The sequence below is a fragment of the Coenobita brevimanus genome, chromosome 104 (assembly GCF_032717465.1).
Source record: "Coenobita brevimanus isolate Jiangsu-jjx chromosome 104, ASM3271746v2, whole genome shotgun sequence".
Taxonomy (NCBI): domain Eukaryota; kingdom Metazoa; phylum Arthropoda; class Malacostraca; order Decapoda; family Coenobitidae; genus Coenobita; species Coenobita brevimanus.
In genome coordinates this window covers 30,784,079-30,797,116 of record NC_137057.1, presented here as the reverse complement: position 1 = coordinate 30,797,116, position 13,038 = coordinate 30,784,079, and the positions used below count along the sequence as shown (strand labels likewise).

At 41.5% G+C, this 13,038-nt stretch overlaps 1 protein-coding gene across 1 annotated transcript in view; it reads left to right on the top strand.

Moving 5' to 3' along the window:
- LOC145416068 (hemicentin-1-like) overlaps window positions 1-13,038 on the top strand; it is an 86,827-nt gene that overhangs the window by 63,210 nt on the left and 10,579 nt on the right. The window contains exon 2 of the mRNA XM_080285162.1: window positions 9,730-9,822. Coding sequence (XP_080141288.1) covers window positions 9,730-9,822 — 93 coding nt within the window. The remainder of the gene's footprint in view (window positions 1-9,729; window positions 9,823-13,038) is intronic.

The following is a 13,038-nucleotide window of genomic DNA, read 5'->3' as shown; positions in this document are numbered from 1 at the left end:
GTTTGATCACGAGCGTGTTCTGCCTCAGTCCCCCCCTTCTGCCGTTATAGTAGAGTAAGTCGTCCTTTCTGTTGTTCAGTGCGGGATTGTCAACTCTTTGTCCCCATGGCTTCATTTGCGCGTCCTTCTTACAAGTTGTATCAAGCTCTGCTGGCCCCTATATAATGAGCTCAGTCTCTGCATCATTGCCACTTAGATCTGCTCCTCATTTTGTTCACATCTCTGTCCTCCCCTGTTCAGTTATTATTGAGTGCTCAGGAAGTCTCCAACCATCTAGCAGCTGTGTAATTTGAGTATAAGTGTTGTTGCATTTTGTTCTTGTACTGTATAGCATAAGTTTAATTTGTAGGCCTAGTGAAGTTTTTGTAATTCATGTAGGGTTCTTTATGTCAGTCATCATTAATAATATTTTGTATCTGTAATAATTTATCTTGCATTTACTGAGCATTACCCAGTGTATTTTCATTTTAACAGGGCTGCCTTAGATAAATTTACTCATGCCAATTCGTGTTAATAGAGGCTATTGCAGTTAACCATATATTTAACCTGTTTTTTGCCATTACATTATCCTTATGAGTCCTGAATGTTTTGTTGTTAGTTTGAGCATTAAACTTTAACTTGTAATTTTACCTAACTCTTTTGTTTTGAACCTGGAACTTTACGGGACTGTAGTGATTTTTAGTATTCTCACTTAAAGTGTACATTATCTTTCTCTGTTCCGTAACAATATATATATATATATATATATATATATATATATATATATATATATATATATATATATATATATATATATATATATATATATAACCCATTGGATCCCAGTGGTGCTGGGCGAGGCATGGCACTGGGTGGGTACTAAGCATACCGCCCTCCGCCTATCGGCTCAAAGTCGCGAAGCTCATAGGTCCCTACCCAGGGGTTCCCTACTGTATAAAGACTTGAAAAATCCCAGTTCTGTCCAATATTCCGGACATTGGGTTCCAATGGGATATATATATATATATATATATATATATATATATATATATATATATATATATATATATATATATATATATATATATATATATGCAAACTAACCACAGGAGAAATGAAGGAGTACTTTCATATATTACATCTTCAGACAGAGTGAGAAGGAAACGTAAAGGGTAGAGGTATTTTATGCACACCCGCTGCAGGTAGTGGCACACAGAACAATGGATGACCTGAATTTTTTTACATGCGGCTTAACTTATGGTCACCTGCAGCAGGGAGTGGAACACAACAAAGGATGACCTGAATCTAAAAATGCACGTGACAAAGGAGGAGGGAGTAGGAGGGGAGGAAAGGGGAGTGAGGGGGAGGGGGTAGGGGGAGGGGAGGAGGGGAAGTGGAAAGTGGAGAGGGGGGAGGGAGGAGGGGATAAATACTGCTGCTTAACTTAAGACCTAGAGGAGTAATGCTTGGTGTGTCCCACACAGGTGTGTCTGCACTACCAGGAGATGACAGGGAACAATCACGTGTTAGTCTGGGGGATACTGCTTTAAAATTAATACAGTTAACAATTTATCACACTTAAAATGACCATAGCTCATATTTACATTCTTTTCATATGTGCCAGAAATTAGACAAGATTCTATTTCTTTCATCTAAGCTTTTTGATCTTCCTAGAATCTTGGAGCCTGTCCAGTCAACATGGTGATCACTGGATGCTTTGTGCTGAAATAAACCACAACTCCGTTGGGCTCTCCTTACACTGTATGTTGTGAGATTCTAGTTTCCAAATCTTTTCCAGATTGTCCTATGTAAAATTTGTTCAGCTCATACACGGGATTTTGTAAACAACGCCTGAATTACTGTAAAAACTGTAACAAATTTACATAGGACAATCTTGAAAAGATTTGGAATCTAGAATCTCACAACATAAATACAGTGGCACATATGAAAAGAATGTAAACATGAGCTATGGTCATTTTAAGTGTGATAAATTGTTAAACGAATTAATTTTAAAGCAGTATCCCCCAGACTAACACGTGATTGTTTCCTGTCATCTCCTGGTAGTGCAGTCACACCTGTGTGGGACACACCAAGCATTAATCCTCTAGGTCTTAAGTTAAGCAGCAGTATTTATCCCCTCCTCCCTCCCCCTCTCCCCTTCCCCCCTCCCCTCCTCCCCTCCCCCTACCCCTTCCCTCCCACTCCCCTTTCCTCCCCTCCTACTCCCTAGGAATACATTTTGATCCGAGAATGAATTTTAAACTTCACGTTAATACTTTGCTTGATCGTTGTGATAAACCGTTAAATGTCCTCAAGTACCTAACGGGTACTACCTGGGGTGCCGACAGAAAATCTTTATTAATGGTGTATAAGTCCCTTATTCGATCGAAGCTAGACTATGGCGCACAGGTGTATGGCTTGGCATCCGAAGCCACGCTGAAAGGATTGGATGTGCTACAGAATAAATGTTTGCGAATGTGTCTTGGAGCCGTCCGGTGTACCCGTGTAGCTCGTATGGAAGTGGAGGCGAATGTGCCTCCCCTCCATATTCGCCGTGACCACCTGGCTTGGTCCTATGGACTTCCAACATTTAGGAATAAGTAATATCGGCAATGTGGCCTGTACCCCCCTGCGTCAATACCACCACCTTCTGTGGGGGGTGCGTTGGCCACTTGCCGTTCGCCTCCACTTACTGACTCAGGAGCTTGGTGTGGACCCCAGTGACTGTGACAAGTTGGTGTTAAAAAGTATAGTGCCTTGGGAGCTACCTGGCTTTACTGTTGATGTTACATGGCTCCCAGCACCAAAGGCCAAGGCGCCGGAGGAGGAGGTCCACCACTTGTTTCATAACATCATCATTCGTCACTTGGGGTCCCATCACTTGTACACCGACGGCTCCAAGTCTAGTGAATGTGTGGGTGCAAGTGTGTAGTCGACTGAATGTGCCCTCAGGTATCGTTTGCCGACTCATAGATCTGTGTTTACCTCCGAACTTTTTGCTATTGACAAAGCCATAGACTAAGCTCTCAATTCTAGGAATGACTCATTTGTTATATTTTCGGAGTCAAAATCAGCCCTTCAGGCAATTGCATCTTGCACTACGGACTCTCACGAGATCCAGGGCTGCATCGTTAATAAGTTGCATTCATGCAACAAGTCATTCACGCTGATCTGGGTGCCTGGTCATTGTCGTATCTACGGCAATGAGCAGGCTGACTTACTTGCAAAGTCGGCTGTAGAGCTCGAGGAGACTTGGGACGTTCCTCGTGATCTACGGTCGAGTCTCTCTCTCGGAAAGAAATCAATAAATCTTCTGTGGCAAGGTCAGTGGACCAGACTACATATTCCAACTTGTAAGCCGCACCTGGGCGACTGGGACACCGCCAACCGACCCAGTCGCCTGGAAGAAAAAGTATTGGCAAGAATACGGCTCAATGCCACCGTTTTAACTCACATGAAACCATATATGGAAAGACGCTTCCCACTGCACTGTGACATCTGTAATGCGGTGTTATCTATCAGTCATATCATCCTGCGCTGTCGGCGATTTATTCATGAACGTGCTTCACTTATAAATTACTGCGGCGCAGTAGACGTCCCCTTCACCCTTTCCACCATCCTGGGTGATGGGGACATTGTTATGACTGATAAATTGATGGCTTTCTTGAGAGAGACCGGACTGATCAGAGTGATGTGACTTTTTTACTATATGGTTTTGTTTTTTATCGACTGTAATTATGTATATATATATATATATATATATATATATATATATATATATATATATATATATATATATATATATATATATATATATATATATATTGTACTAATAATTGGGGTTGACAGTTGACATATTTGAAATAGTTCCTCCTTCCCACTGATCTATTTCTAATATTGATGTCCCCTACATTAAACCCCGTTCCTCGACTGACAGTCACCAGCTGATGAGTGTAAGTGTTCAATATAGAAAGGTATTGGGCAGCTGCAGTCGATGGTGGTCTGTTGGGCGAGGTTCTTCACTTTTTGTACAAATTTTGTAAATACATTATACCATCTTGCTTAAGTTGTTCTAATTAGGGCCGACAGCTGACGTATATGGAAATGTTCCTGACTCGTCTGGTTCCCTTTCATATATTGATGTCCCCTATATTAGGTTGTGCCTCGACTGACAGTCACCAGGTGATGAGTACAATTAAGTCATGTAGAAAGGCATTACATATCTGAAGTCGATGGTGTTCTGTTAGTCGAGGTATTTTTACCATTAGTGTAGGTCTAGCTATTTGTCTCTGTAGGAGTTAGTATAGGTTAGCGATTTGTCTGTTAGATGATTAGTTTTAGGGTCTTTAGTTTAGTTTTTCTTTATAATATAAGGTATTAAAAATATAAAACCAAGAAAAATTAAAAAAAAAAAAATACAAAAAAAAAAAATAAATAAAATTATTATATATATATTTATATGTACGTTTGCATGAAAGTGTTTCTGTATGTATGCATGGAAGTGTGTGTATGTGTGTGTGTGTATGTATGTATGTATATATATATATATATATATATATATATATATATATATATATATATATATATATATATATATATATGTTTAAATGTATATACATATATATATATCCGGCCTTAATGACCAGGGGCTTTGGCCCCAAAGGTTGATAGGCCAAAAAAAAAAAAAAAAATCCTACTCCCTCCTCCTTTGTCACATGCATTTTTAGATTCAGGTCATCCTTTGTTTTGTTCCACTCCCTGCTGCAGGTGACCATAAGTTAAGCCGCAGGTAAAAAAATTCAGGGCATCCATTGTTCTGTGTGCCACTACCTGCTGCGGGTGTACATAAAAGACCTCTACCTTTCACGTTTCCGTCTCACTCTGTTTGAAGATGTAATATACGAAAGTACTCACTGTCGCTCCTTTCATTTCTCCTGTGGTTAGTTTGCATACATATCTTCACGGTGAAGTGAAGTCTCAGCATATATATATATATATATATATATATATATATATATATATATATATATATATATATATATATATATATATATATATATATATATATATATATATATATATATATATATATATATATATATATATATATATATATATATATATATATATATATATATATATATATATATTCACTCCCAGCACCTTTCCTGCTTCATTTATTCTAAACTTCACTTCTGCATCTATTCTTCCATCCACAGCAACATGTGACCCTAGATGTTTAAAACAATCTACCTCCTCAAGCAACTCACCATTCAAAACTATATTCATCCCCCTACCATCTATCAATCTCGTACACTTTATCACTTTACTCTTATTCTCATTTACTTTCAATTTCCTCCTTTCACACACCCTTCCAAACTCCTCTACCAACTGTCTCAATCTCTCCTCTGAATCAGTCACCAGTGCAGTATCATCTGCAAACAGCAGCTGCTTCAGATTCCACTCTCCACCATCAACATTCACCAGACTCAGACCTCCACCTAAAACTCTGGCATTCACCTCCCTTACAACACCATCCATGTAAATATTAAACAACCAAGGCGACATCACACATCCCTGTCGCAGCCCCACTCTCACGGGAAACCAATCACTCACAGCATTTCCCACTCTTACACACGCTCTACTATTTACATAAAAACTTTTCACCCCTTTTAGTAACCTACCATCAAGTCCATACAATCTTAAAACAGTCCACAAAGCCTCCCTATCAATTCTATCATACGCTTTCTCTAAATCCATAAATGCCCAAAACACATCCTTGCCTTTCGCTAAATACTTTTCACACACTTGTCTCACAGCAAACACCTCATCAACGCATCCCCTCCCTCTCCTAAAGACACACTGCTCATCACCAATCACTCCCTCTGTACTCTCTCTAGCTCTCATAATTAACACTTTACCATACACCTTACCTACAACACTCAACAGACTTATACCCCTAAAGCTAGTACATTCATACTTATCACCCTTGCCTTTATACAACGGGACCACACAAGCACTTGTCCAGTCAATTGGCACCATACCTTTCTCAAAGCACACATTCAACAATCTTACTAACCAGTCAACAATAGTCACTCCACCACCCTTCAGGCATTCCACAGCACACCCATCCATACCTGCAGCTTTCCCTGTTTTCATCTCCTTTACTGCCTTCTCCACTTCCTCCTTCGTGATCAAAGAATCATTTAACTCTCCCAACACATTTATTCCTTGCACCCTTTCATCCGCCGCAATCTCAGTCACCCTTTCCTCCTCTACATTTAACAATCTTTCAAAATACTCTGCCCATTTCTTCCTTACTGCATCCATTTCAATTAACATCCTTCCATCCTCTGATTTTACTCGTTCTTCCTTCCCAGACTCTCCCTTTCGCACCCTTTTCACCTTCTTCCAAAACATTTTCTTATTCTGTTGAAAATTCTCTGTCAGCCGCCTACCCCACTTCTCATCTGCTGCCACTTTAGCATCACGCACAGCCCTTCTCGCTCTATTCCTCTTTTCCTTATACCTCTCATATGACATCTCATCCTTCCTCTGCAGCCACACTTCATATGCACGTCTCTTCTCAGCCACAGCCATACTTACTTCCTCGCACCACCATTCACTTCCTTTTCTTACACCACCACCCACACGTCTCACACCACACACCTCTTCTGCATGCCCCACCACAGCACTCTTAAACAACTTCCTCCTCCACTCTGCCATTTTCCCGATCTTTCACTGCGTTCCACTCATCTTTCAATTTCTTCTGATACTCTATCTTTTTCCCTCTTTTATCCAACTCACTCACTTTCAAAACCTCCCTGCCACACCTAACCCTCCTAGCTCTCTCTCATCTCTTACCTACTCTTAACTTTCCCTCCACCAGGTAGTGGTCAGACATACCTCCACCCTCCCCTCTCAGAACTCTCACATCCAACAATCTTCCTATTACATTCCTAGACACAACCACATAGTCCATCAAAGCTCTATCAACAACCCTTCCACCCTCCTGTCTCACCCATGTATACTTATAAATATCTTTCTTCTCAAACAGCGTATTCCCAATCATCATCTCTCGCTCAACACACATCGCTATCATTTGTTCCCCATTTTCATTTCTTCCAGGCACACCATGCATACCAACTACGCCATCAACTGCTACATTTTCCACTCTAGCATTCAGATCTCCCATCATTACCACATTCACATTCGCTCCAAAACTCTGCAGACACTCACCAACATCATTCCAGAAAGACTCCCTCTCTTGTTCATCCCTTTCACTGCCAGGCCTATATGCACTCACAAACACCCACAACTAACGTTCAAAATTCGCTTTCACCCACATCAGTCTCGATGACACCTCCTTCCATTCAATCACACACTGCTGTACTTCCGGACTCACTAACAAGGCCACACCTTCTCTTGCCCTTCCTCTATCAACACCTGACAATCTTCCATTCACACTTCCAAACATAGACTCATCCTTCCCTTTCATCTTCGTTTCACTCAAAGCTAACACATCCAACTTTCTTCTCACAAACATTCTTCCAATCTCCTCCCTTTTAGCCTCAATCGTACTACATCCACGCACATTCATAGACCCAATCTTCAGGGTACGGGGATAACTCCATCCCCCATCCCTTTCTCTGGCCTGTCTCTTTTTAGGAACTAAAAAACAGAGGAGGGGGTCCCTAGTCCCCTCACCTCGCCCCTTTTAGTCGCCTTTTACGACACGCAGGGAATACGGTGGCAGTATTCTTCCTAACACAACCTGGCCGCAGAGTAGTAGTACCACCCCATAGTGCGGCCAGGTTGTGTCCCCCCCGCCACAGGAGGGGGGGGACACAACTTTGATATTAACTGGACGAAACTCACTCGATGAGTTGAGGATCGCCCAAAATTTGACCTATTGTTTTTAGAACAATAGGTCAGAGGTGAAGGTCACATGGCAAGCACTACTTAATCAGTTGTTATCCAGTCTAGACTAAACTTTGTGAAAAGGCTCAGCTTAACACCAGGAAAAAGAGGTTCAACTTTCAAAGCAATCACTCAAGGTTGAAGGTGGCAGGGGATGGACAAAATTCACAGTCACTGGGCAAAGTTAGCTCATACAATTATTACCTAATGTGAAGGGTTAGGCAGAACAAAGGGTTAAGGGTTTGACCAGAATGAAATATTTCACCTCTGATAAAAATCTGTTGAAAGTCAAGGTCACTGGGCAAGCTCAAATATTAGGCTGCTTGATTAGTTGGTGGGGGTAGGCGTTGCATTCTAAGTACTCCATATACTTTTGAAAAATTCTATTTAAATTTATTTCTCTAGTTATTCCTCCTTGGAATATTTATTTTTTTAAATATTCTAATTCTACTGTTTGTGGTATTTCTGTTTCCTTCTACTAAGCCTTCCATGTGAGTATTGTTTTCTGTTCTTGCGTTTTTAAACATCGTCTTCTAAATTCTGCGTTCTCTTCTAATTTGTTCTTGATGATGCTAGTGTCATTTAATATATATTTACTCATTTTGGCCCTCGATATGTGGTTGGTTGGTGCCCACAAAACTGATTAGATTAGCATTCATCTTGGCACTGGCATAAACACGGCCTTTTATCTAAGCTATTCATTATGAATATTATGCCGCCATAGTCTCTTTTATGCTATTTGTATACATTTTTGTAAGAACAAACCATGCCTCAGCAATGTATAGGAAGATAATATGCGTAATGTGCACAATATATCTGACAAAAGCATTACAAAGCCTCATATGCCACAGAAGGTAGAGTCCCAAGTGGTCCTGCTTTCGATCGCACACAAGGGTCATTTAGTTATAAAATACCGCACAATTAAAAAAAAAAAAATCGATCTACCATCTGTCTGTTGCAGACACCTTAATCCATAAAGGGTGGCCACAAGCAAATCACCTCATGTCAACCTGTCCTCCACCAACAGGTTATGTTATCTAAAAATTTCTTCCCTTTCTTTAATAATACGTCTATGTTCCATCCTTCCAGCTCATCTTTGCTCCCCCCCTCCCCATCTCCCTTCCACCGCATTCACGTACACTCATAGTCAATCTATCATTCTCCATTATCTCTGCAAGGCCTCAAACCATCGCATAAAAATGTTCTAAGTACTTTTTAAAAATGTGTTGCAAGTTCTTCCCCTTGCACTCTTTCCGTGGGGCGTGGACGGGTACTGTTTTCGCTCGGTTTGTATGTTTGTGTGTCTGTTAACAACTTTACGGGAAAACTACTGGTGCGATTTTGACTAGAAATACAGGGATGATGGGCTGTGACCTGATCACCTGATTAGATTTTGGGCCCAATTGGGCCAAGGCCCAGGCTGTAGGCCCAAAAAATGTTTAAAAACGGGAACAGGTAAAAATCGTTTTTTCGCCATAATTCCTTTCAGATCCATTATACCGACATGAAGCCAAAACCTAAAGGTGCATCTTTCATATCTGCATCCTATGACATGCCTCATTACATCACGGGGGTTTCCCCCTCACTTATCGGTAGGTGGGTCAGTGTCAGGTGGATCAGGTCTAAAATTTCAAATGGGCATAAGATCGTCAATTTGCACCCTAATCACTCCAGATATATGTGACATCTTTGACTTGATATCCTGTTGTGTTTGTAAGTCAGCACTAAAATGACTGCTGGGGAAGGGTTTGGTGTGCCTTGGCACCGCTTCTTGTTTATTCTCATTTCTATTATGTGATATCCTGTGTTAATTTACTTTCTCTTCTGCAGCAGATATGGCCTTCCAGTCCTGCCACTCAACACTGCTGGTCTCTTATGCTGTGCAGTTGCTCGTCCTCACAGCTCCTGCCACAACCATGGACGGTATGTAAATAATGAAGAGAATAATGAAGAAATAAATGCATAAAGAAACACAACTGCAAAAACAACCAACAAAAAGTTACAACACCACAGACAGTATGCAAATGAGAAACATCATCATCACTCAGCCTTTTGTTTTCTGTGTTCAGTGGGATAAGACAGGATCAAGAAAGTAAGGAAGGGGAAAGAATATGATAGTGGGAGCACTAATTAAGAGCATATTCTGGGAAATGTGTCATCCGCCCATTCACTCATGATTCAGGGGCCCAAAATCCATGGTTCCACCTCGCAGGCATCCTCTTTGCATGTAGTTTCATAATTATCCTCAGGACTGAGTCAGTCCCACAGCTAAAACGACCCTGTCTATCTCTGAGTAGTCATTCTCATATACTCTTCACCTGCTCTATGATAATTCTTCAGTAAACAGCACTCAGATCATTTCGTATCTTTCATTTCGTTTATAAATGCTCCAACATTCTTCCATGCATCGGTCTTGGTCATCTAATAGTGGCTATCCATGCTGCACGATCACTGGAAACCTCCCTATTCAGTCCTTTATCCCTAAGATCAAACTCTAAGACCTCATCCCAGGTCTTTTTCAATCTGCCTCTCTCAACCCTACCGCTGACGTTCACACTTTCACTTTCTACATTCAATTGTCACTCGCCATTCAGTTCAGTCTTTTCGAGAGCACCCTAACCTAAACTAAACTAACCTTGCTTTTCAAGTGGCTTGTGGTGTGCCACAAGGTGCCCCTCGGTGGTTCTCAGGGTCAATCTTTTCACCGAGGGCCACAGAGAACCACCTAACTTGACCTAACCTGACCTTGCTTTTTCAGTGGCCCTCGGTGAAAAGACTCACTGCTTCATCCTCCCCACGTGCCCAGACCATATCAATCTACCCCTCTTCATCACAACACCAATACACTCAAATCCCATCCTTCCTCTTAACTCTTCATTCGTAAATCTAGCCAGCCAGGCCTCACATTCAAGGATGCACCACACATTCACCCAATCGCTGTCATTTCTGTACGTTTGAGCCTACGAATATCCACTTCCCTTTCTGCCCAGGTCTCTTTGCCATACAGCATTACGCTGCTAACACATGTCACATACAAAGATTCCTTAGCACAGGAGGGAGAGCCCTCTGAATGTCAAGAGAGGCAACAGTTCTCTGAACTTCCTCTAACTGCTCCTTACCCTAGCCACAGAGCTAGCTCCAGCCCCACCTCCAGCACATAGCATGTCCCCCAAATAACAAAGCTCTTACACATACTCAAGAGACTCACCAGCACAATCAATCCTTTCATGCTTGACAATCTCTACATGCTCTCCCCGACACACCACACACACGAAATCTACATTATTTCGCAGTCTACCTCTAATGCCACTCCATCACTTATTCACCCACTTAACACAAATGCTGCACAAGATGGAGTTATTACCCACACCCTAGTGGCAAATTGCACATGGCCACTCTCTGCTTTGAGAGTACCATCATCACCCTTACATATCATCACTGTTGTTTTATACGAATTTACCCTCAAACCCTCGTGCCCCATTCCATCTCTCTACTTCCAAATCTTTCCTCCATCTCCTTTCATTATTTGGAGTCAAAACCAGTCATGAGCATATGACGACTTCCATGAGAGTGCATTTCTGAAGTCACGCGAAGGAACTACAAGCACCATGACAAACAATTAGGGGCTCAAGACTGATCCCTGATGCACTCCAACATTCACCTGTATTTTTCCACATAGGCAGAGTCACAGCCATCTTCCACTCTTTTCACACAGTAGCACCAATCGAATAAGGCAGTACTCCCGAGGAGGACGGAAAGCTGGTGACAAGTAGAGCTGGAGCTACTGTTTAAAAGCCCTCAAGCCTAGCTTCTGGTCATCCCCCTTTACTGAACATTTTCAGTGTCTCAGTAGCACGGGAGTCAGCCAGCATATACCTCCTATACATTTTCATCTAACTTTCAAGAAGAAACTACATTTGCATTATAACACCACACTTCCTGTTCCAAAATTTTGCAAAAATGTCATCTCAACACCCACATACGGAGTCCTTGCCGGGGAGGAGGGAGACCCACAATCAACCCCTCTTCCAGTGATGAGCAAGTGAGATCAATGAAACCATTGTGTGGTTCTCGTTTTATTAATTTCTGCATCATTTATGGCCTTTCCCCTAATTTTGCTGTTGCAGACCACCTAACTTCCGTTAAACCACAACTCTTCCTCACTTAGGCTCAGCAGTCAGAGACTACTTTCTGTATAATCACTTTAAGCCAAGGACCGTTGTTGTCTGTATGTTTGCAGCAATGTATATACTCTAGTGTTCCTGAACTTGAATCCTCTGAGTTTTCTACATCTGACTTCTGCTATCCTGCCATTCTCTGACTAACTATATTTCTCCTGTGTACTTATCCATTAATTCTACTGACAATGAAAAATTCTTTGGCTATCATACTTCTAAGATAGAACATACTCTATCAATTTCTCCCTTCTATGGAAACAACTTTCTAAGTGATGTCAATGTTCACCACCACCTTTCGGTCTCCTTTCTATTCACTGATCCAGCTGTGTCTAAGACTACATCTTTCCAATCCTTAAGGACCTAGAGCAGTTTGTACAGCACCCTGCTCATATTCCTGACCGCCTTGGAGAGGATGCCAACGTACTTGACCTATTCCTAATAACTAATTCTTCTTACTCAATCTTTTCTTTCTGTTGGGCTCCTCTGATCACAACCTAATAACCCTAATTTGTCCTATTACTCCAGGAAGGCCTGTGAACCCCCCCAAGAGGTAGTGGTGGTGGCACTTTGGAGTTGCTGATTGGGAGGTCCTCGGACAGTATTTCTTTGAATTTCCTTTGAATGATTACTGCTTTCATGGCCGAAGGTCATCCGAGTGTGCCTTGCACATTGTGGAGATCATTATCTTGCATATGGAAGCATGAATTCCTATCTCTCATCGTTTGACTAATGCAAAGAAACCTTAGTTATATCATGCTGGTTCTAATTCTGTCAACAACAAGGAGGATGCCTACAACAGGTACCAGTGCCAGGATACCACTGAATCTCATCTCTTTTATGTTCCTCCCTGGAATCATAAGTCTTTTCTTCACAGTGATAAGAATGATTTCATTCATTCTATGTGGTCTGAATTGTTTGACTTCCTCTTTTCCCCTCTGATGGCTCGGTCACTGTTAATTCT